This window comes from Wyeomyia smithii, chromosome 3 (assembly GCF_029784165.1).
Source record: "Wyeomyia smithii strain HCP4-BCI-WySm-NY-G18 chromosome 3, ASM2978416v1, whole genome shotgun sequence".
NCBI lineage: Eukaryota > Metazoa > Arthropoda > Insecta > Diptera > Culicidae > Wyeomyia > Wyeomyia smithii.
Genome location: NC_073696.1, coordinates 1,156,742 through 1,183,171, shown reverse-complemented (window position 1 = coordinate 1,183,171; position 26,430 = coordinate 1,156,742). Strand labels below are relative to the sequence as shown.

At 39.4% G+C, this 26,430-nt stretch overlaps 1 protein-coding gene across 6 annotated transcripts in view; it reads right to left on the bottom strand.

Moving 5' to 3' along the window:
- LOC129727178 (apoptosis-resistant E3 ubiquitin protein ligase 1) overlaps positions 1 to 26,430 on the bottom strand; it is an 83,280-nt gene that overhangs the window by 15,939 nt on the left and 40,911 nt on the right. For all 6 annotated transcript variants that reach the window (XM_055684721.1, XM_055684722.1, XM_055684724.1 and 3 more), the window contains one exon: positions 7,374 to 7,530. In XM_055684721.1, the coding sequence (XP_055540696.1) occupies positions 7,374 to 7,530 (157 nt within the window). The remainder of the gene's footprint in view (positions 1 to 7,373; positions 7,531 to 26,430) is intronic.

Here is a 26,430-nt window from a genome sequence, read left to right as displayed (position 1 = left end):
GAACCGGCCTTTCCCTCAATGCGCTGATTGTTGTCCAACAGTGCCAAGATGTTGTAGTCTTCCGAACGGGCGTATCCGGCATCTACAAAGTGCCGGACGATGTCCGTTTTCGACGTGTCGAGTTCCGTTCTTTGAACGCACACACTTCTGAATGGAGTAGCTTCACTGTTTTCGGCATCACGGTTGTTCGAATGAGCTGTAAAGTTCTTTCTGCTAACTCATGGGTTACTATGATTGAAGCTGCATAAGTAGTTTCTTCAATGCGCTTGAAGTAATCCTTTAGAAAATCGGCAAATTTTGCCCATATTTTTAAATGCAAGGGTTAGCTGGAATAGCAAGTGACAACCAATGCGAACCATGAAATAAATTCGGTAGCTCTGCTAGGTCCATCGGTATAACTTTCAGTGGCACAAAATTAGCTGGTTTATCTGTCTCCTTGACATGGTTCCACTGACGTCTTCGTTATCTCCTGGTTGTTTGAAATCTGGTTAGCGATGAAAGTGGGCCAGACATATGGTGGCTACTTCAGCCACGATAGTCGAATATGATCAGAAATGAGTCTCGATCTCCTCCATTTAGAGCGGGTGCACAGTCGCACGATACAGCCTGGCAGTAACATGAGCAGCGCACAGCTGTAACCTCGCGAGTGTGGTCTTCTTTTTTTTTTTTTTTGTTCATCTATAATTTATTTGACACGGCACAAATACAATTTAATGTTTAACGGCGCCAATTATATCTGGTAGCTTACTTTCTAAAGTATCTTAATAACTAAAAGAAAATTTTTTATCCTCGCTGCCGACTACGAGCTGAAACTAAATGTAACTTAAAGCTATAATATTTTGCATTAAAAGCACTGGTTTACTGTATGATGGTTTTCATTGCCATAGGTAAGCAGCATATTAAATTTGTTCCGCTGCTGGGCCAAGATATAACGGACTGGCATATTGGGTTGTCTCCCTCGGGCCTTGAGAGTATCGTGCGGGTCTGATTGCTGTTTCCGGATCCGGGGTCTTAACGTGTTCTCGTCGTTAAGCTGGATGCAGGCGGAAGGGGGTAGGACTAAACTGGGGCGTGGATGGATTTCAGGAAAACGTATATAAGGGACATGTAGGATAGGTCACGGCTCGCCAAGACATCACGAACAGGAACAGCCGGCTGCCTACTTTCGGCCTGCAGGGAAGCTATTAATTTAGACCTGGCGTCACGGTGTACAGGGCATGACCAAACAACGTGCTCTATGTCGTGATAACCTTCACCACAGGCACAGATACCACTTTCCCCGAGCCCAACACGACGGAGATGCGCGTCAAATCTATAGTGATTGGACATAAGCCGGGACATAACGCAAATGAAATCCCGACCTACATCCAACCCCTTGAACCACGGGTTCGTCGACACCTTGGGGATTATGGAATGTAACCACCTTCCCAATTCCCCTCTGGTCCAAGCATTTTGCCAACTGATGATCGTATTGATTAATACGAAAAAAAAAGAAAATTGATTAAAAGCAATTGGTCTTTCATAAATATCACCGTTTGTTGCGCCCACCTTAGCCAAAGAGTCCGCTTCCTCATTGCCCGGTATCGAGCAGTGAGAAGGGACCCACGCTAAGGTAATCTGAGTAGATTTTTCGGATAAAGCACTCAGATGTTACCGTATTTTTCCCAGGAAATACGGAGAGTGCTTAACATCTTTCATCGATCGGAGAGCCTCAATGGAACTGAGACTGTCCGTGAAGATGAAATAATGGTCCGTGGGCATTTTTTCGATAATCTCTAGGGTGTACTGAATTGCAGCTAATTCTGCGACGTTAACAGAAGCAGGATTATCGAGCTTATGGGAGACGGTTAAATTGTTATTGAAGATACCGAAGCCAGTGACCCATCAAGAAGTGATCCGTCAGTGTAGTACATATTGTCGCAGTTGATGTTTCGATATTTATTGGAAAAAATTTTAGGGATCTGCTGCACGCGTAAATGATCCAGGATTCCACGAGTTCCTTCTATCATGGATGTATCGAAAAACACAGTAGAATCAGAAGTATTTGATAAGTCGACACGATTTGGAATATTCGAAGAAGGGTTAATATTTTGGGACATGTGATTGAAATACAATGTCATAAAACGGGTTTGAGAATTAAGTTCGATTAACCTTTCAAAATTTTCAATCACGGGACGGTTCAAGACCTCACATTTGATTAGAATACGAGAAGACAGGCTCCAGAAGCGGGTTTTCAATGGTAGTACTCCAGCTAAGATCTCCAAACTCATCGTATGGGTCGACTGCATGCAACCCAAGGCGATACGCAAACAACGATATTGTATTCGCTCCAGTTTGATCAAATGTGTGTTTGCTGCGGAGCGGAAGCAGAAACACCCGTATTCAATAACAGACAATATCGTTGTTTGGTAAAGCCTTATAAGGTCTCCTGGATGGGCTCCCCACCATTGTCCGGTTATTGTACGAAGAAAATTCACTCTTTGTTGACATTTTTTCATCAGATACCTCACGTGACAACCCCAGGTGCCTTTAGAGTCGAACCAGATACCAAGATATTTGTGTACCAAAACCTGAGAAATCGTTTTACCCATTAATTGTGTTTTAAGCTGAGCAGGTTCATGCTTCCTAGAAAAAACTACTATCTCAGTCTTCTCCGGAGAGAATTCGATACCTAGCTGTAAAGCCCAAGCAGACAAATTGTCCAAGGTATCTTGCAATGGTCCTTGCAAATCGGCAGCTTTGGCTCCTGTAACAGAGATTACACTGTCGTCTGCAAGTTGTCTTATCGTGTATGAATTTACCAGACATTCGTCGATGTCATTTGCTTAAAAGTTGTAAAGAAGAGGGCTTAAACATGAGCCCTGCGTAAGACCCATGTAGCTAATGCGAAAAGTTGCCAAATCGCCGTGCGTAAAATGCATGTGCTTTTCGGACAGCAAATTGTGCAAAAAATTGTTCAAAATTGGAGAAAATCCTTGTCGGTGAAGTTTGCCCGAAAGAATGTCAATAGAAACGGAATCAAAAGCCCCCTTAATGTCCAAGCACGCAGACGCCATTTGTTCTTTGCGAGCATACGCCAGCTGAATATCTGTTGAAAGCAACGCAAGACAATCATTCGTCCCTTTGGCACGGCGGAAGCCAAATTGAGTATCTGATAGTAGACCATTTGATTCGACCCAGTGGTCTAAACGACGGAGTATCATTTTTTCCATCAATTTCCGGATACAGGATAGCATTGCAATCGGCCTATAAGAGTTGTGATTAGAAGCTGGTTTCCCTGGTTTTTGGATGGCAATCACCTTCACTTGCCTCCAATCCTGCGGTACAATGTTTTGCTCCAGGAACTTATTGAACAAGTTCAACAAGCGCCTCTTGGCATTGCCGGGTAGATTTTGAATTTGATTCTATCTAACCCAGGCGCGTTATTGTTACAGGACAGGAGGGCAACTGAAAATTCTGCCATCGTAAAAGGTGATTCTATGGCGTCGTGCCCCGGAGACGCATCGCGAACAATGTTTTGCTCAGGAACAGAGTCCGGACATACTTTTCTGGCAAAATCAAATATCCACCGACTTGAAGGCTCCTCGCTTTCGTTGACCGTTACGCGATTCCGCATTCCTCGGGCTGTGTTCCAAAGAGTGCTCATCGATGTCTCCCTCGACGTCTCGTTCACGAACCGACGCCAATATCCGCGTTTCTTTGCTTTAGCCAGGCTTTTAAGCTTGGTATTAAGCTCCGAATACCGCATATAAACGTCGGGTATACCTTCCTTCTGGAAGGCCAAAAACGCGTCGGATCTTTGCGTGTAGACATCGGAGCACTCTTTGTCCCACCACGGAGTTGGAGGCCGCTCTTTGATCGTTACGCCGGGATATTTCTTCGTTTGGGCTTGCAACGCGGCGTCGAGGATTAAGCCCGCGAGGAGGTTGTATTCTTCAAGTGGTGGATGATGTTGAATCGACTCGACCGCTTTTGAAATCATTTCCTCGTATAACTTCCAATCGACATTCCGTGTGAGGTCATACGGAATGTCAATTGGTCGCATGCGAGTTGACCCGTTTGTAATTGAAATAAGAATAGGCAGATGGTCGCTACCGTGAGGATCGAGGATTACCTTCCATGTGCAATCCAACCGTAGCGACGTCGAACATAAGGATAGATCCAAAGCGCTTGGGCGCGCTGGAGGTTTCGGGATACGTGTCATTTCACCGTTGTTTGAAATAGTCATGTCGAAGTCATCGCAAAGGTGATAGATTAAGGAGGAACGGTTATCATTGTAGGGGGAACCCCAAGCCACACCATGAGAGTTGAAATCTCCCAAAATCAAACGTGGCGAGGGGAGAAGTTCTATTAAATCAAAGAGCAACCGTTGCCCAACCTGTGCTCTGGGAGGAATATATATTGAGGCAATACAAAGCTCTTTACCTTGTATTGTCATTTGACATGCGACAACTTCGATGCCTGGAATCGAGGGGAGGTTAATACGATAGAAAGAATAGCACTTTTTAATCCCTAAAAGTACTCCTCCATATGGGGTGTCTCGATCAAGGCGAATAATATTTAAATCATGGAAGTTGAGATCAATATTTGAAGTATGCCAAGTTTCACAAAGGGAAAATGCATCGCATTTGTTTCTATTTATTAAAACTTTAAATGAATCCATTTTTGGTAAAATACTTCTACAATTCCACTGTAAGACAGAGATAGAATTCTTCGTATACGCAGATGAATTAGGCATCGAAGGATACAATCGCTGCAAGGAGGGGCCATTGGGCAGTCAACTGCTTCAAAAATGATCTAACTGTTGGGAGGAATGCTGTAAAAAAAAATTTTAATTGGATCGGGTACATTGAAAGTTTCAAAAATCCAGTCCACAATGTCAGAAAATTTCATTAATCCAGAGTTTGCTTCATCAACTGGGAGTGCAAAAGGAACAACTGGGGTTTTAGATGTTCCTGGCAGTGCTGGGAACTCCTTCTGGGACTTTAAATTTGCAAGCCCAGGAGAAGTTTGCTTCGGTTTTTCCGCAGCACTGTTTGGTTTGTTCGTACTTTTCATTACACTTTGGGAAATCTTAGGACCTTTACGGGGAAATTTAGGAGAAGAAACATTTTTCCTCTTCCTAGACTCCCCAGGATTGGCATAAGATGTTCCCGCTGATGAATCGTCAGAATCGGTTTCATCGGAGGGCAACAGATCAAAGGGGTTCGATGTTATGGTAGAAGTGGTCACGGTCTTCTTCAGCATCTCAGCGTAAGATCGCTTTGAACGCTCCTTAAGTGACCGCTTGATTTTATCTCTGCGCTGCATGTACACCGGGCATGTGGAGAGCTCATGCTGATTTTCCCCGCAGTGAATACATTTTTCAGCATTTACACTGCAAGAATCGTCCGCATGAGTTTCTTCACACTTGCTACATCGTGCCTTATTGCAGCAGTAGGCGGCTGTGTGGCCTAGCTGCTTGCAATTGGTGCAATTCATAACACGGGGTACATACAATCGCACAGGCAAACGAACCCGATCGATCGAGACGTGGCTAGGGAGAGCAGATCCGGCAAACGTAACACGAAACGAGTCTGACGGAGTGTACACTTTTGTGCCGTTGACAAGAGACACAGACCGCAATTGCTTGCAATCTATGATCTTTACGTTTACGTCTTTACGTCTCCACGTGTCATGCGGGTATTTAAACGCGATACTCGCGTGTGAAAAGCTCGGAGCGAGCAATAGCGTTGGCCTGTTCCAGGTCGCTGACCACGACACGGAGCTTGTTGGGTCTGACCTTGGAGATTTCGGTCACGGCCTTGTACCCCTCCGTCAGGTCTTTCGAAATCTTCAGGATGTTTAACGGTTTCGATTTCGGTCCTGCTTTTGGCCGAAAGAAAACAGTAAAGCTGCCCTGAGATCCGTCCGGGTAAAGCCTTGGGCGAGGGGGGACTGGAGAATTAACAGAGGAAGGGTTGGCAGGAGGGACAGGGTCGGAGGGGTTCGGGGATGGTGGCACGGGAGGCGAGGGATCTACATCCATCGCGCTAAATCTAGCGCACTAGCGCCGACAGAACACGTACCTCTTTACTTCTCCTTTCAGCAGGGTTGGTTGTCCGAACGGTCGAAGCTGCAGCCGTTACAGCCAGCAGCACCAATACAGCAGCTTCAAACAGCCACCAGCAGCGAGCCGGGTGTGTGATCACTCAGCACAGCGACACAACTCGCTGTCAATTGTTGGCTTCTTCTTTTTCCTCCTTTGTGTTGAGATTCTCGACCACTGCTGTAGCACAAATCACTTAGCAGCCAAATCGGCTTACGCACCAGCAAACAGCCACGATGCGAAACAGTTGCACAAAGGCGGGCGAGCTTGAACCTTCACTCGACCAGGCAAACAATACCAACACTTGCTCGCGCGTCTTTTGTTTTATATTCTATCGGAGCGATCACCAAACACGTCCTATACTGATGCGTGTTCGGCACAGAATGAGTGTGGTCTTTTTCAGGCTTTCAAAATGAGATTTCACTGCTATTAGCTCTACCTTGATCTGCCGAACATACTGATCGAAGAATACATGGAACATCAAGTTAGTGAGTGACCCTTGTTTTTCTAGTGAGTGAGTCAGTCTTTTATTTTCTTTGTAACGAATTTCTTTCTTTCGTCGAAGCTTTCTTGTTACAAAATCTCCAACTTAGAACAATTTGAGCTGGGATGAAACACCCATGAAATCCGAGCGTGCTGCCTGCGACAGCTTCTGGAAGCGTTAGTGAAGCTGATGAAGTTATTCCAAACATGTAATTTTGAAATTTTATTTATTGAACACCGAGCACAAAAAAAATTTGAACGTCATTTCAACACATTTTTCCCAAGTTTTAGTTTCCGAAGCATACAACTTCACTGATAAAATGGTACACTTGCAAATCTATGTTTTGCATTATTCTCATTGCATTGTACCATGAGTACAAGAGCAACTCACAATAAAACGGTTACCGGAATGGGAAGTTGTAGCGGGACTAACACACCGGTTGAGCCGCTACCGCCCGGTGGGTAATTGTTCCTGCTTAATGCAGTCACCTTCTGCTTATCGTGTGGTTGCACATTGCTTTCCGGCGGCGCTATTGCTGGAAAAAGCAAAACAGGACATGTAGGTGTATCGTACACCGCCTGCCTTACTTATATATGCTACCATTTGTCGTCTATCGTTGAAACTTCCGTTTTTTCCCTCTTCATTGCTTACTCTCTACCGTAAGTGTTTACACCGCAGTTGACATCCGCAGTGCTTTTTCGCTCACTTTTTTTACTGCCTACCGTATTACGTTTTGCATCTTGTTTTTTTTTTTTTTTTTTTTTTGCGAACTAGCTGAAAATGTGAGATAACACCGCTTACCTGGAATAATAGTGCTGAAGTCGGTGCTCCTTGAGCCATTCTCGCAGGATAAGCTTCTGCTGTAGATTGAGGGCGGCTCGCTGCAATCGTTGTTCATCGCCCGGGGGCAGTTCCGGTAGTCGATCTGGATCACCACAACTGGATAGCGATGAGATTCCTGCACATACAAAAAAAAAAGAAGAGAGAAAAGCAAAGAGAAGGTCAGCATTGCAGTGCGTATGTACCTACATAATTTGTAAAGTGTTGTTGGTGCTTGGCCTACTTTTCCGACACGCACTCAACCGCATTGGTCATCGAGATTGTATGACATTATTAATACCACAGTTCATGGTTATTGTGCGCAATTATTAGCCTGCTGCTGCTGAAAAAGAACTGCAGCAGGCGCAGAATTCGTTTTAAATGTTATGACTGGGTTTTCATTACGCTTTTGGTTTCATTGTAAGGGGGAAGCACAAATAAACGTTATTTAGTACACCTGAACGTTGTCTCTGACGGTATTGCGAAACTGCGTAACAATACGCCGAATGTGAAGGAGTGAGAAAATTATGGTTTTTCATGAATATCTTCAATGTATATGCCAGCGTCAATGTAATCTTAACTTTCTAAATTTTCTTTCTGAAACTTTAAATTTCGAAATGCAAAGAATAATGTTATCTACTACGTTTATATTACCATCTTCGTGGTTTGTATCGTTTATAGTGCCATTAAATTCACTGTGGTGCAGTATGACTTCTTCCATTTTATAGGTTTATACAATATGCACTTTTTGAGCTATAAATAACCGAGTTTGTGGCTGGCTGTGAAAAGTTAAATTTATTCGGATGGAATGAAACAGATTGCCTGTTTTGTTAGTGCATATATCAAATGTTCCGTGCATATTATTTGTTGAACGCGAAGAAATTTTAGCGCTCGCAACAATTTCTCATTACCATTTGCAACATGCAAATAGCATTTTAGCATTTTTTACAGAGTAAATGCACGAAAGGAAACGAATATAATTGTTATGAGCACATGCACTCAAGCCCTCATTAGCACAAGCCAACAGGGGAGCAGCAAAAAATCGAATTGCATTTTTCCCACTCAGCATAGAAGTGCAGCTCAGTTCGAGTGATTGCAGTTCACCAACAAAACAGTTGCTACATATTAATTTCGAATATGCTAATAAAAGTGGCTCGCATTATTCTTCATTAAATCCAACCCCAAGAAGGAATTATTTTCTAGTCATGTTTTGCAAATTATTTCCGCACCTCGACTGCGTTAGTATGCGAGTGGAAGGGAAAACAAACTCACCCCAATGAACAAGATTAATCAATTACCAATCACCCAAAACTACTCAACTTTCCAATTAACACCCTGAATCATCAGTGCTCACGCCTAATTGACAGCGAAGGTCATTTGTGCGCTAATGACGGCACTGTAGTAAGTGAATCGGTTTTGCATCGCTCCCTCTGATGAAAAACCGATCGGATTTCGGTTTCAGCTCTCTTCTGCCCCCCTAATAGACCGTGCAGTAATCCGCTTCACAGCTTACTTAGCTGTGAGCCATGATCGTCGCCACGAGTAGAACAGGAGCAGTAGAAGTCGACGCAAAAACCGTTTTGCATTGGCAAGGTTTCCTCTCACCAGTGATTTGCACACCCCGGGGGCGCGATAATGGATGGGGTGGCTTAGCATGTAATCGCCTTGTTTGGAGTTATTGTTATTGATTTTTACGTATAAGAAGTCAGCTTTGATTCGTGCCTACATTACAAATCTTGTTTTAGAAATTTTAATAAATTTTATTGTGATGAGAACCACCACAAATCCAACAATGAAGTAGAATCAACGTTTTTTTTCACGCATGATGGACCACAAAATGATAGTTACGGCGAATATCGATCAATCGGCTTTCCGTGCCGTGGCAAACCAAGGGGGTTTCTACATAACAGAGAAGCAACAGAGCGTATGGAGCTTTTATTTAATTGGACTGCTTGTGGAAGGAAACCCCCCGCTCCGAAGGCTTCAGGAAGGCACCGGCGATAGTTATTATTACAGTTGACTGGCGAGGTCTATTGAAAACGATAGAGCCATAGCTTGAGTGATATCCTGTCGGTCAGTCTTGATTTAGGAATAGTTCAATTAAACTAGGGTGAGGATACACACAGGCACACATTTACACCAAACACACCATCGATGACATTTGCTCAGTTTTTGTGTTGAATATTTTATAACACATCAAGGCATGCCGTGCGGAGGATTTTTGTTTGGATAATTTTGTGAACTCTACAATGTTCTGACCGTTCGATCGTGGTTTTGTATTTTTTTTATTACAATATATGTTAAGGTTCGAATTAATAATCGGTAGTTCAAGTCACAACTATGCCATCACCATACTGACTGAAAACTTGTACAGGATTTTCGAGTTTTCCGGAAAAAACAGCGATAGCGCTTTTTGAGTTTTATTTTAATTCTTAGGTCCATAATTTTTTGACGGATCGATTGATGAGTTTAGATTCACACTGTTGGTGTTTGAATTTCGGGCAAATCGGACGAATTTTAAGAGAGGAAGAACTGTTACTTTTAGCTTTTAGCATTAATGCTTTTGTTCGTAAAGGGAAGATGGGTCTGAAGAGCTATGATATTCTATCCATGTGAAGAAACGAATTTTGCAATTTTAACACTGGTTCGTGGTATTTACATCGAGTTGAAAAAAAGTTGAGGAGGTCCTAGCGACTGTTAACTTTACAATAATCTTCGACCTAAAGTGTTCTATGAAGGGTTGATCAACAAGTTCTTCACGTTCATAAATGATCGCTTAGATGCTAGTGGTGAAATGACATCCAAGTTGAACAATAACCATGCGAAAATTATGACACAAACCGTTTCTTTCCGTTTCGACCAGTTAGAGACCACCATGCGTCTCCATTGTAAAAAAAACTATTGCTATGCAAAAATGTCGAGCGATGGAGCCTCATGGGTCTGGAAGCCTAAAAACTGCAAAATACGGTTTGCAACTGCGAGATTGAAGTTTAAACAATTCTGCCTCCAAAATAAAAGAAAAAACGCCATGAAAGTTGTAAAGTTTACGTAAACATTTCTGAGGAATATAAAAAACTATCAAATGATACAGTGTTCTAGGCAGTGCTTCGAATATTCACTGTCATGATATTCAAAAGCAGCGATTTTCATGCTTCTTTAAATTGATAATCATACTACCCATGCGAATGTTGATATTCATGATACCAAACAACCGATGGACACCGACAGAATGAACCTTAACACTCGTGTTGATATGTTGATCGTCAATAATGGAAATCATTTCAAAATAGTAGAAATCAAAATTACCTCATTTTACATTTTCTACTGAACTGTGCGGTGTACAGCTTCTGAATAGACTTTCACTACTCGGATTGATAGTCACCGGAGCTTCTCTGAATATCATTACGAGGCTTTTTATATTCATTTCACTGCACAATGGTCCAGAAACCGAATTTCGGGGGAAATTTGGGTCTAGAGCTCTATAGCAACATTTTAGAGAAAAACTTTCTTCTACAAAGTTGTTACATATGATAAAGCGCTCATTGAAAAATTATCAAAAATTAGGGTGACCAACATTTTCGATGCAATCAAATATCTAACTTTTTTATCTTTGTAGATAGAAGAAAAATGTGTTCTACAATGTTATAGCTCCATTAATTATAAGTAACTTTGTAAAATAAAGTTTTTCTCTATCTTTGAAAACAACCGATTTATATTGAAAAAACATATTTTACGCTCTAACTTTTTTCTTCCATGTTTCATCTCAAAACTATCTTTGAATGACTTTTAGAGCTTTTTAAGAGAAACAATTTGCAGTGCTGACATCGTAAATAACTCAATTTTACTCAAAGTTATTAATATTTTTCATCAAAAAATATGCGTTTTTCATTTGTATGTCATTCATTTTGGGGCAAACGTAAAAAATATCTCTTGGTCTCATTTTGAAGGGCATACTTGACTCTATATATGGAGGAACTTTTAGATATGTTATTTATTAAATTTAAGTAAATTCAATTTAAAAACAAAACGTAAATTTCAATAATTTTATACATTATGCATATAAAAGCACTCAGATTTATTTTTTGGTATTTTTTCTTTTAACTAGACGTAACTACCTTTAATTTGACCCAAAAAGATCGAAAATCGATCAGCTGGATCAAAAGTTATGTTTTTTTTAAATAAAATACATCGAATATAGCCGTTTTTTATGGTCACCCTATTTCGGAGCTGGTCCCCTTAACAACCCAACGAAACAATACGGGTTTGATTATTTTCAACATAGATGCATCCTTGCGATTTTGAGCACAATTGAAGCACTTTGCGTGATCAACTTCGAAATAGGGTGACCATGAAAAACGACTGTGTTCGATGTAATTAATTTTAAAAAAATTCATAACTTTTGAAGCAGTCGATCGATTTTCGATCTTTTTGGGTCAAATTAAAGGTAATTACGTCTAGTTATAGGAAAAAAACCCAAAAAATAAATCTGAGTGCTTTTATATGCATAATGTATAAAATTATTGAAATTTACGTTTTGTTTTTCAATTGAATTTACTCAAATTTAAGAAATAAAATATTTCTAAAAGTTCTTCCATTTATAGAGTCAAGTACGCCCTTCAAAATGAGACCAAGAGATATTTTTTATGTTCGCCCCAAAATGAATGACATACAAATGAAAAACGCATATTTTTTGATGAAAAATATTAATAACTTTGAGTAAAATTGAGTTATTTACGCTGTCAGCATCGCAAATTGTTTCTCTTGAAAAGCTCTAAAAGTCGTTTAAAGACAGTTTTGAGATGAAACATGAAATAAAAAAGTTAGAGCGTAAAATATGTTTTTTCAATATAAATCGGTTGTTTTCAAAGATAGAGAAAAGCTTTATTTTACAAAGCTACTTAAAATTAATGGGGCTATAACATTGTAGAACAAATTTTTCTTCTATCTACAAAGATAAAAAAGTTAGATATTTGATTGCATCGAAAATGTTGGTCACCCTAATTTTTAATAATTTTTCAATGAGCGCTTTATCATATGTAACAACTTTGAAGAAGAAAGTTTTTCTCTAAAATGTTGCTATAGAGCTCTAGATCCAAATTTCCCCCTAAATTCGGTTTCTGGACCATTGTGCACTGTTCTGTAATTGAAAATGATAAACGATATTTATGCTTCGTCGCAATGAGCATAGGTTACTGAGTTGCATCAGAAAATAAATGCGGTGACACTGAGAACAATCCAATTCATCTATTCGTGAACAAACATCGATATTCTAAGGCGCTGGTTCTAGGTCTCGAAAAAAAAAACAGAAAAAAAGTTGGTTTCATAATTTTCGCATGATTATTATTATTAGGAGTTCAGTTTAATATTTTTTGCTGAAGAAAAGGTCCCTTATTTAAACACAATATACTGACATAAAATTCAAAATCGGGCAAAAAGTCATAATTTCTTGAAAACTTTGGAAAAAGGAGGTTTTTAGGCAACTACTGTACTTTTCATTATCTGCATGTTTCCCGAATAATGTACCGTGCCGTGAAAACAAATGGTTTTTGCGCTCTTTAAAAAAACTTCAATTACTCTTTCCAGTGGCGCTACTAGAATTTTTTTTCTCGGGGGTTTTGTTATAAAAAATATATTGAGAAAAAGTGGTTTGGCGCGCTCACTCTGAACACGGGTTGCGATATGAGTGCGGGAGAATATAAAAGAGATACATAGAATAAAAGAGAACAACGTAAAAGATGAAGTGTTTTCCTGTTATCGTTAGCAATTCCACTTACCGTACAGCGCACGTGCTATTCGAATAAACTTTTGCATTTTCAATTTGAGAACAACATTCCAGTAGTTGTTTATCGCATGAAATGTCAATACTAGATAAACATTTCAAAAGGTCCTATCTGCTTTCATCGTTTTTCCGAAGGGTCTTTTCATTTTGGTAATGGTTCAGCTCTAGTGACTTTCCCAAGCGTGGTTTTCGTTCAAAAGGCAAGAGTGGTCCCTCCGCTATCAACTTGTACAAATAACGCGTCATAAAAGGTGTTTAATGAGTTGTGGTGATTGAATGAAAGTGATCGATCAAAAAATCGATCAAAGCAGATAGGACCTTTTGAAATGTTTCTCTAGAATAGAAATCGACTTTTCGGATTTCGTTTAGCGGTAAGCCTTAAAAGTTTTGTTTATCCGAAAAAAGAGTCCAAATGCATTCGTGTAGCAAACAGGGCTCTACTTTTTTCTAAATATAACAACGAAACTGAATATTTCGCGCAAATCATTTCGAAACGAACAGTTTCATTTTCATTTGATTCCTTTCGCCTACTGTCATCGAATTACGATAATAGTTTTTACTATCAAACAGATTTGTTTACGGGTTTCTTTCCCTCTGCTGTTCACCGGGTCATTTCAAATGAACGATAACTATCGGGGCGAGTGCAAGGTTCCGCGAATGGGAATAGGCGACTCACATGAGTTGATTGATGAGTGAGAGCATTAAACACAATGTAAATTTTACGGGATCTGGCTGAACAGTTTAAAGCCGTGACAGAATTCACAAAAGTCCGCCCGAATAAACTGCGTGTATCGGTGTCATACCCCAAGCAAGCAAACGAGATTGCAGCTTTTTTTTTAGCTCGTGTAATTGAGATCGATGGCGTTGTCCTCGACTCGAGTTTGACTGTCGAGGATCTGCTGAAAGCTGGAACTGGCCGTTATAAGGACTCCAGCCTTCAGCCGGTTAAGATACTCGATTGTAAGCGATTACATTCAATGTCGCTCGACAAGGATGTAATAACTTTCACCCAATCAGACTCGTTTCGGGTGACGTTCGCCGGGTCGGTAGTGCAGAGCTACGTACTCATTCTTGCAGCAAATGATTGGAAAATTATCTAAGTGTCCGTCTAAAGGCGGAATGTTGAAGTTATATGATCTTAACTATTATACTATTTAAAAATGTCAAACCTTGTTGAAACGCATAATTTAATCAGAGGTGAAAAATGGCCTAATACCATCAAATATGGACATTGTAAAAATCGGGATGATGGTCAGAGGCCACAAATCAACACAAGACGCCATTATGAATTCTACACTTTCTAGACTTTTGGTTTCTGGTCAACTGGTCACTGAGTATTCAAACTCTTTATCTGTCAATTAAATATCTGAATTCAAAATTCAGAACCCACTTAAAAATTTAGACGCTACGAAAGGTCCTGGACCTGACAGAATAGCATCCATTTTTCTCAAAAACTTGGCAGAAGAACTGTCTACACCTTTACTACACCTCTTCAATATGTCCCTGAAGAATGAAATTTTTTCAGAACTCTTATTTAGTGCCAATTTTCAAATCTGGGGCTAAATCTGGCATTCGTAATAGCCGTGGAATTGCCATTATTTCATGGATTCCAAAATTATTTGAATCAATAATCATGAAAAAATCTCTCAGCAAGTAAAAAACCAAATTACAACTCAACAGCACGGTTTTTATAAAGGCCGATCAACCACCACAAATCTTTTGGAATTCATAACTTTCACTTTGACTGAAATGGACAACGGCAACCACCTAGAGGCTCTTTATACGGACTTTAGAAAGGCATTTGACATAATCGACATACCTTTATTGCTCTTCAAGCTCGAAAAATACGGAATAGAAACAAAATTTTTGGAATGGCTGCAGTCATACATAACAAAACGAACACAAATAGTTCTTCTGGGGTTCCTCAAGGTTCTCACCTGGGCCCTCTTCTTTTTATATTATACGTGAATGAAATTTTCTTTCTCCTTAAATCAATACATGTGCTTGTATATGCTGACGACATGAAGCTCTTTATAGAAATAATCAATGCAGAAGACTTCGAAATATTCCAGAATGAAATTAATGTATTCTACACTTGGTGCAACAAAAGTCTATTACAACTCAACATTAAAAAAATGTAATTCAATAGCCTTCAGCAGAAAAACAGTAACACCACCAACAGACATTTTCTTATGAAATCAACCAGTAGAAAAATGCAAAATCGTAAGGGACCTAGGCGTAGTCTTAGACTCCAAACTTACATTCATAGAACATTGTAACACGATAATCAACAAAGCAAATAGTATGTTGGGCTTCATAAAATGCTTCGGCCATAATTTTCAAAACCCATATACAATCAAACTATTATATATTACAAACGTCCGACCAATTCTGGAATACTGTAGCATTGCATGGAATCCCTATATTGTAACAAATGAGGAACGCATTGAATCTGTCCAAAAACAATTTCTTTTGTACGCGCTTCGTAAGCTAAATTGGACAGTATTTCTCTTACCATCGTTTGAAGCACGCTAAAAAAAGCACTTAAAGAACGCCGCGAACTTTCAATGCAATGCAATGCAATGCGTGTAATCCTCTAAATTATTATCGCAATCAAATTTTTATGCACCCAGTCGTCAATTAAGAAATCGTAATATATTTTCGGAAAACTCCCACAGAACTAACTACTCAAAAAATAGCCCAATAAATCGCATGATGCGTCACTATAATCAGCACTGCGAAAATATCGACATCACTAAGGGCAGAAATCAAACCAAAAAACTACTAACTACTGGAAATAATGTATAGAATATAAGAAAACATTGTATTAATATAACTGTAGTCTACATTTGCTTGACGAAATAAATAAATTCCAGAATGCTTGATTTCCAGATGCCATTTTGAAATCTAAGACGGTGACTTTGGGTTTCCGGGAAACAGCATATATGCAAAATGCCATCCAATATGGATATTTTTGGAACTGGATAGATGCCCAGATGTCGGAAATCGATCCACAGACACCTTTCCGTAGTTCGAGATGGACAAACAAGTTTTTATTCCCATAAAATCTCAATGATCACGAAAAATTCAGATTACGGCTAATCTCTTATAAATCACTAACAATCATATACAGAAAGCATAGCATACCGAATTGAGAGAGAATTTAATTCATCCAACCTTCACTTGATTTCAAACCAGCTTTAGGCTTTCAGATCCGATGACCTAAAAGTTCTTTTTAAAATGAGTAAACTGAACATTGTCTTAATCGAAGTCGCCATCCTTTTCATTAGTACATTCTTAATTAGTGATTGTGGTGAGCTGATGTACTTGGTAACGGCTCTGGAATCAACAATGCAAGTTTTGCCTTAATTATTTCTTCATCAACATTATGGTCGTGTCTTGTACACAACCCTTCTGTAATTTTTGTTCGTACTTTGATATTTGGTTTTAATTTTAAGCTCAAGATACCTTCAATTATTGACGCACGTAAACCTGAATTATGTTTATTTTGCCGCATTTCATGACATTGCTTAGTGAATACTATTTCCCAACTCTTTCATCGTAAACGTTTTTTATCGCCTGCGGGAGCAGAGTTGAAGCCAGATTCCCACCTCTACCTCCAATCGCACGGTTGTGTATCAAGGAGAAAGATGACGTGCTACTGGTAAGTGATGATCTGAACCTGAGTATGGCTAGAAATGAATGTTGGTTGGACCAAATTGATTTCTTTTCCACGCGCTATAAGTCGCAGTTCAACTAGTGGAATGATTTAATTAAAAGTTCCCTCTGTCGTTATGTGCATGATAGCGAAAAACAAAGCAAGGAAAGGTTTTTTTGTTACTGTCGTTATTTTTTCTTTCTTTCGTTTGTTATTTTTTCTTTTCTAATAAAGTTCGAAGGCCAAACCCGGCTGAACTTTAAAAAGTTCACAGGCAACTTTGGTAGCAAAAAAACTCTCTTCTTTAATTGCCGTGAAGCGAAGCCATAAAATGAACTGGAAGAGGTTTTTCCCTCTGTCAGTCAAATAGACTCCCAACTAATTGGAGCTTTCGCTTATCAGGAAAAAACAAATTACATCGGTCGCCATTTGAGTGACGGAAGGCGACCGAGTTCCGTTCGTTGCCCAAGGGGATGAAACATCATCGCCCTATGCCCCCGTCATCACAGTAGGCCGGCGCCGAGTTACGTAAGGCACGTCCTTCGGAGAAACTTCACCCTGGGGGAAATTTAAATGGTAACATTTTGCCAGATAACTTGGCGCCCTAGTCTCGTCAACAGAGCCCGCTTTGTTGTTGGAACAGCGCTCGCTTGTTTTATGCTCTTGAATGGCGCTGGCGCTTTTCCCGCGACAGTCCGGTGAATGTGTCAAGCAAACAACATCGCCACCGCACCACCCAAAGACAATGGACCCGAGCTTTATTATGTTTTGTGTGCTGTAAATAAGGCGATGGCGTGGATAGTTTCTGTGTATACATTAACATTCACCACTGCATTCTCACAGTTGGTAATTATTCAACACTCTTCGTATCCATGATGGATCGCTTTCAACTGGTTATTGCCAAGTGGAACAGCTTCTAGCCACGTTTGGCGTGGACAAATGATTTGCTTTGTCATGACAGTCTTTCATTTTAACTGATATCAGCTAGACCTAGTTCTAGTTTACAGCTTCACGGAGAAAAAGAACAAAAAAGGCCTCTAAAATAGTGCAAAAATTATGCAATCGAACGCCTACTGAGTTTCAACAATCACGAGAATGTACAGCTTTGCGTTGCTGGGGGTAATCGAGAAACTTTACCATCGTGTGCCTTATTTTTCGATGCTGCTGAAGCAGTTCATTTCATTGAACAATTATCTCTGTAAAGTTAAACCACTTAAAGTCGCACATGAGAGGGAAAACTTGCCGAGGAACGCAAAACTTAAAAAATTAAATTCGACCGTCGCATTTCAGTACCAGAAGCGTTCCGGTTGGTTAACGCGAACGGGGAAAAATAGAGAAAAATTTCACTATCATGCATGCAATCAGCATATAAGAATTTATATTGTAAATTTATGTAAATAAAACTATCAAGAGAAACAGAAAATATATTCCTATTGTTCCGTAGTAAAAAGACTCACTTGTTTACACCGAGAAGCTGATAACAAACAAAAGTTGAGAGGAAACCCTTTTTTAGCTCAACGTCAATTGTTTATGAATTAAACATAGTTTAGAATAGTTGATAGGATGAAAGGATGAAATCGTAACCTATATCAGTTTCATCAGAAAAACTTGCAACATGTTTTTATGATAACAACACATCAGTTTTCGGCTCCAATTGAAATCGATCATAAAACCCGTTGGGTGCCATAAAATCGAAAAAATCATCACTACGGCGGAAGTGAAACTCTGTGCGCCAGGCAGTGAAACGATCAAAGTGAGCCTGGCAACTGCAGTGATATTACTATGGCAACAGACGATTTTGTCTCGTTCCCTCAAGTTTACTAGCAGGTATATAAACCACAACTTTTTGAAAACGTAGAAAGCTTGTGTAGAATTTTATTAGCAGTATCAGCGAGGAAAAACTGCTTTAAACGAAGTAAAAAACAGACTGGCACAAATTGAAAATCATTTTGCATTATTTATTCAAATTTTTACGACTATCGCCGTTTAATGCGAGTATTTAGTTTTGTTTTATTTTTAGAATTGGTTCAATATCATTAATGTTACAAAATCGACTATGGAATATTTCATTAAATTCGTTAATCAAGTAGATTTGCATCACGCAATCATTAAGCTGATTTCAATACAACCATTTTATTTGAATAATAAACAGATCGTAACGTCGAAGGTATAAAAATCACAGAGCAATAAATCACCTATTCAACGACTTAGAAATATTGCTCGAATCAGTGAAGCACTTGAATAGCTTTGTAATTACTAAACTAAACAAAGTTTATCTCTGGATTACTCAAGAAACTCTAGAGTATTTATCTAGCAAATAAAAAAATCATTCAAAACTCATCCAGTTTTGGTGCGTGTTCACTTATCCCTCCAATATCCCCACAACAAGCTATTCAATTAAGTTTACTCCGGCGTTTTTTTTAACCAAATTTTGTCACGCGAGTAAAATGCAAATGTGTGCTACCCAGTCGGTAGAAAACCGTGCCACCAAACTGTTTAGCTTGTGCAGCTTAATTTTCGCATCAAAGAATGTATGTAAACAAAGTGAAAGATTATCGTTCCATTGGCAAGCCCTCGGTCGAGTGGCATAGAGGTGTTTATTTTTATTATACAAGTTAGAATTATACAGACAATTGTATACTCCGGGAATTGATGTAAGCTACGATAAAAAAACGTAAAAATCTGTTTTCAACCAAAGCCAAACAGTCTGAATAAATATTAGGTTTATTCCAACGAAAAACATCCTGCCACCACGATCAAACGCAAATATGGTAATCAAACAATAGTGCTACGTTAGCAAATACTGAACAAACAGCAATCATTGCTGATTGTTGTTGCAAACTAGACCCTTTTACTGTGCTCCGTGCGGCCGACAGCAGCATGAAAGAAGAAGGCCGTGACTTCGTTAAACCTATCAAAGCACACAGACATGGTGATGAATTTCCGTGCTGTCTATTTGGCGACCGAAGATGGCGACGGTGGCCATGTAAACATTCGCCCCGAACATGCGACCACGTAGGCGAATCGCAGGCTAAACCAGACGCGTTTACCCGCTATAATAAATATCCGGTGAATGCCGGCAAAAGTCTTTTCTTGTCTAGGGAACAGACTTTGATGGGGCCAGCAGCTCTTGCTTGATCTATCGGTCTGCCATCATTTGCAGCAGATTGCGTGCCGAACAAGCGAAGTTTTGTTAGCGAATTTGCCACATTGGCAGTTGTTGCTCGTTTGTTATAGAAAAACTGAACTATATTATCTCGAATGCGAGAAAACATAGTCCAAAGACTCTCCTCTATTTAATTCAAAACAAAATTCGCAAACTTTTCTTTTCCATTGTTCAATCTCCAACCTTATATCATTCAAAGCTGACTGACTATCCACAGATCTTCGAAGCTCAAATCAGCACATTTTGGCACTGCAGTCGGATTGGGGCAGATTCCGTACAATTATCTACACAAATAAACAAACATTCTTGGTTTGCTTGGCCTGCTTCGCAAGCAGCAAAACAATGCGGTTATCAATACTTCCCCCCGTATTTCTTCGGATTTGTCCTGCTGCCAATAAACGGCTTATGCAATCTGTAGCTGCAGTGCTATTGCAGTACATACGGCTCCTGGGACATTCGCTTCCAGCGGTGTTCACTGAACTGTTGCAAACATGCGCCTCTGTTGGACACTACTGGTGTAATGTGCGGCCGAGTCAGCTAAAATGTCGTAACTAATTTCCCACCACTCAATTGGGTGTAAATTATCGCTGCTATTCTGCTGAATCACTGATGCTGGAATTGACACAGCTGCCAAGCTAGAACTGGCCCCAGATTAGCCCGATTTGGAATGATGATGTCGCTGGAACCGAACAGGACTTGGAAGAACGAATGTCGAATAACAATCGGATCGAAGGAGGCGAGCTGTTTTCCGATGCGGTTTTTCAACACATAAGCATAAACATAGTAACCATTTGCCTGCTGGGGTTCGGTTACGAAAAGCAAAATTTTGACAACATGCCAAAAAAGTACAGCCATCAGCCAACAACGGGGGGTGCTGAGAAGGCTACGACACAGTCGTTATGGGACCGAGTGGGTTGACGATTGGCACCAGAATTCGGTATTTGAATGGTGATTACATAAATGTGTAGGCCTCTTTTCGCCATGCTCCGTGCGATAAGAGGCTGAAAGACGATGCTGGGAAAATTGTGCTGATGTTTTAAACAAATTGATCGGTTGCCAATGGGACTGTACGATTTCGTAACAGCATTTGAGAACGAAAAAGAAACTGTGGACTTTCTTGATGACTAGTTTGCACTTGAACCTGATGCCACAATTGTTGTGCTACAGTTTTTTGTTCAAGTTTCTGGCTGACACGAGAAACAAACAATAAACAGCAATAGTGACATAGCAGGCTTCGACTCTGCGCTTGTATAAATCATTCCGCAAAACTATTAGTTCTGGCCCTGTCAAAACAACGTTTAGCAGTACCACTGCTGGTTGGGAATAAAAAAAAAAACAGAGAGTATAAAAAAATTCGGTGACAAATTGAGTGCATATTGCTTAAACGACATTCGCAGCAACGAGAATTTTTGCACTTCACGTTGCCGTTGCTAATTGATAGGTTTAGGTGCAGTGCAAGGTTGCCAGATTAACTGACGCTTCTGTACCATAAAAAACTCTCTTTCTATTGATCACAAAAAACAGGCCTTAGAGAAATTACCTTTTTTTTATAAAGTGTATGAATTTTAATAGGTGAATGAAATTGGTATACACAGATATATGATATGTTACTAGACAGAAGCAGATCAATTAATAACCAGAAATAATGGTTCGAATAACTGATTAAATCATGAAAAAAAAATGAAATGAAATTTTCATAACCAACCGGGGAGACAGAAAAGGGAATCTAAATAAACAATAAACAACAATAAGTTAATGTCTCTGAATCATGACATCACATCGGATCCGATGTGACTATTCTAAAAAGAGCGCGTGCACAGAATGACAAATAATAATTATTCACAATTTACAAGTGTTGCCATAAAAAATCAGCAACGCTTTTGTGGCTTTGTGGAATGGAGGGTTTTGCTAGTTTTGCTAGATTTAAATAGCTATAACTCACTAGATTTAAATAGCTATAATAATCGATCGATTTATCTCGATGGATGTGGTCATTAAAAAGTACCATTGAATGATTTGCAAAAAAAAAACGAAACAAAAATCTGTTCACAACATTTTGTAATCAACGCTAGCTTCACCGCAAAACTAGCAAAACCCTCCATTCCACAAAGCCACAAAAGCGTTGCTGATTTTTTATGGCAACACTTGTAAATTGTGAATAATTATTATTTGTCATTATGTACACGCGCTCTTTTCTCAAGCGACGAGAGAAATTTCTTTCTCTCTCTCTCGTAGAATTTCCATGTATGTGCGACAAGACTAGACACGTCACATACAATTTGCAGGTTGCTCTTTCGCTTCTCTTTCGGTTCGGATTGCGACGCGCAAGGCGATATCTCGTTGCTTCACGAAATGAGCGAGACACCCGTGCTGTACATACTTGATACCAGTGTTGTTAGTCTCACTCATACTGTCGGTGCGCGCTTGCTGCTATTCAGAGGAATGCATGAAGAAGAAAAAGTATCTCGAAAGCGTATGTGCAATAGACTTGAAAAGCGTAGCATATGTCTCGTCCTCAATCAGAAAGGAGGAGAATGGTTTTGCTTCTCGCTCGCTTTGCAATGCTGCTTGATACCAGTTGAAACTGTTTAGGTGTAGTAGTTTGGAGCTGCCAAATACATTGGAGAAACGCTAGAGCATGAATTGCGTTATGGGACACGCAATCATTGTACTGGTTCCGAATTACATCAACAATTGCGCTAAAAACGCACAATTTTGAACTGGTTTCGCACCATCCAACTTTTGCGTGTGGGTACTGAAGTCTATTGACCTGTTACAATTTTGAACTTACAGTTTCCTATTCCACGCGGCCGGCAAGTAGTAATATCTTGGACCACGAAGTTTGTTCCGACGCAATTCGCTGTAACGTAGTAAGCGAAACCAGATTAACGAATATTAGTGACCACTATCCAATTTTGTTCTCTGGACAATACAAAAACGCACGCTAGAGAAAACTATTATTAACATCCAAAAACCTAATGAAGTCTTTGAGGTTGCACCTCCATACGTATACGTGTCTGCCGAAGATCGATTGCGTAAAGTAATAAATTTACATCGCGCTTTAAGAAGAAAATTTTCGAAGAAAGTTACTGTACAGGCGAGGACTAGGAACAATTGACCGTGAATGAGTTTCAACCGCTAGAAATTTGTATGTATTAAAGAAAATGCTTTGGCAAGCTGTAAGTGACGGCCCAAGCAGCAAAATTTGTTTCGATTATGAATTTTATGCATCACAGCAACAAATTATTATGCGAAACTAAGTTGCAGCTACATTTCAGTTTCTTATACAATGACAAAAAAGCGCAGGAGGTGGAGCCAACTGCAACATTTTCGTTGTTTCAACACAAGTTACAAGTATGAAACAGTAATGAGTATGAACTTATGCGTGGAATTTGATATGGGAACTGCTGCATGGTCAAATTACAGCAACAAATAAGTATCGTAGAAGCAACGTGGGCGGAATAGCAAATACATGGCGTTGTGGTAAACAAAAGATTTTCTGTATAGCGTTTGATCTTTGATTATTTCCAGGAATTTGAGGATTCAACTCCAGTTATCAATTTCTATTAAATTTTTCACGTTTCTACTGTTTACGTCGTTTGCTGTAGAAACTCTTGCAAGTTTTTGGCTCAGTCTTTATTTTGCTTCTCAGTTTTTAATTTTGCTTCTTTAATTCATCAGCACTTCAGCGTGATAGTGAAATTCAAATCAATTTATTTCATTTGGGTTTAGAGACCAACATTTTTCTGCTGAATTTTAAAAATGGTTTTTGAATGACTTCTAGTCCAAGTATCAAAGGCGCGATAAAATAAAAGGCCATTGGTTGGTTACCTTAGCAATGTTATTATTTTATTTAACATTTTACACGTTACAAAGTTGTAACATTTCACTCTCGCGTGTTGTGAAGATAATAAAATTTGCAAGAAATGCTGTAAAGAACCTAAGTTTATCATTACAGCAATATTCCCGTATGTGAATTGCTCGCCTTGCCTTGGAGACATGGACATCAGTATGAACCTCAGCAAAAAGTTACAACGCAGTACCTAATCTCATCTCAGAAAATATGAGGCGAACGATCGACCAAAAGTTGCTGTTACATGACTTGAGAACGTGACAGCAACTTTTAGCACTATTGTTGTGTGTTTGTTTTGTGTATCTCGCAAGCATCAAGTTGGCAACTTATATGCTCCGCCCACTAGGTCTATCCAGTGAAGGCTAGGTTTTCAAATGCCGTTTTCACGTGTCAACTTGTTGTCCAACATCGCGAATTACGTTGTTGGTGTAAAGATTTTTGAAGCAGCGATGCAACTTTATTTGTTTCTTGTATCTTTACACTTTTTTAGTAACAAAAAATGTTCCTTGAAACCTCAGGATTTCATTAGTGCAACAAATGATTACATTTTATTGTTTTATCATGTTTCAATTGTTGCTTGGGGGTCGTCTGAAAGAAAACTCAGAGAACTCTTGACGCACGTTTCCAGGATAGTGCAGAAAATCAAGGATACATGTAAAAGGAAATAATATGAGAACTTATTCCGCTCAAACAACCATAAACATAAACCATAAACAAAATAAACTAGCTTAACATTAGAAAGCGAAAATGATGGTCCAGCCAAAATAAGACTATCAATAAATGGACGACTTATGCCTCCCCAGCTAGTCTCGAGTTACGATGCTGGCCTAACAAGCCAGTCGTCGTTGGTTCTAGTCTTGACTCGGGTGAGACTGTTAGTGTCAGTAGGATCGTAGCGCTAGCCCCGCAACCGTCCTGTACACTTAACGGTTGGCTGCGAAGTCTGTGTATAGTAAACAGAAGGTCAAATTCCGAATCGGAATGTAGCACCAAGGCTTAAATGGACGACTTACCAGTGTACAGTCGGAAGCGATTGCATTCAACGATTACTTTTGTACCAGTGGACCCCAGCTTGCCTCAACGATTAACAGTCACCGAGAAATCAACAAATACAATATGCTTACGCCACTTAATGTCCGATTTGTGTACGACCCGCTACGGAACAAGTGGTCGTATTTGACGTTTTCAACCAACCAAAGGGTGCGGGCATCTTCCCGAACTGTTTAAAAGTAACTCCGAGTAACGAGTAACTCCTTTTCATAAAGCTGGTTCCAAAACTGACGTCAGCAACTGCAGACCTGTTGTATTTGTACTTTCGACGTTGAGTAAAATTGCAGAACTTTTCGAATGATTACAAGATTTTGTATAGTCAACAATATCGATTCAGGACGGGTTTCAGTAAACTAACTGCAGCCAGTTAGCTAGTTGATGAAATAAATATGGCATTATATTCTAAGCACTTGTCTGATGTACTCTACCTTGACTTAAAAACAAGCATTCGACACTATCGATTGCTACATGCAAAAGTTGAATGGTGTAAAACCAGTACAAAATTGTTCGGTTTTAGCGCAATTGTTGATGTGATTTGAAACCAGTACAATGATTTCGTGTTGGGCATAACGCAATTAATGCCCAACGTTTTTTCAATGTATTTGGCAGCCTCAAACTACTACACTTAAACAATTTCAACTGGTATCAAGCAGCATTGTAAAGCGAGCGAAAAGCAAAACCTTTCTCCTTCTTTCTGCTTGAGAACGAGACATATGCTTTTTTTTTTTTTTTTTTTAAGGGGGGATTTGTTAGTAGCTTAAGTATTTATGATAAATATTAGTAAATAATGAGTATGTGTGTCCAATCACAAATGGTGACTTCTCAACACTGTTAGAAATTTGTAATTTTAATTGTTAGGATTTGTTTGCTTTCGCAATTAGGACTTATCATTCGTAGGGATTTAAACCTACTTGTCAGAAAAGGAGAAGTAAACTTACAACTAACTTAATTGCTAACTTATTGGCTATAAAGAGAGCTTATCGTAGCAATTGAGGATTGCAACGATTTTTGTCGAAAATTGTTAATAATTTTATTTGACATAGCTTCTAATGGTTCAACACCAGTAAGTCTATGTAATTCGAGTGTACCAAACCAAGGAGGACGCTTCAAAATCATTTTCAGAATTTTATTCTGAATCCTTTGGAGCGTTTTCTTCCTTGTTGAACAGCAACTTGACCAGATCGGTACAGCATAAAGCATTGCTGGTCTAAAAATTTGTTTGTAAGTCAAGAGTTTGTTCTTTAAACAAAGTTTAGAATTCCTGTTAATGAGAGGATATAAACATCTCGTATATTTGATGCACTTGGCTTGTATACTCTCAATGTGCTCTTTGAAAATAAGTTTTTTATCATAAATTAGTCCCAAGTACTTAACCTTGTCGGACCAACTTAAAATAACCCCATTCATCTTGACAACGTGATTATTGTTTGGCTTGAGGAAAGAAGCCCTAGGCTTATGCGGAAAAATTATCATTTGAGTTTTAGAAGCATTGGGAGAGATTTTCCACTTTTGCAAGTAGGAAGAAAAAATATC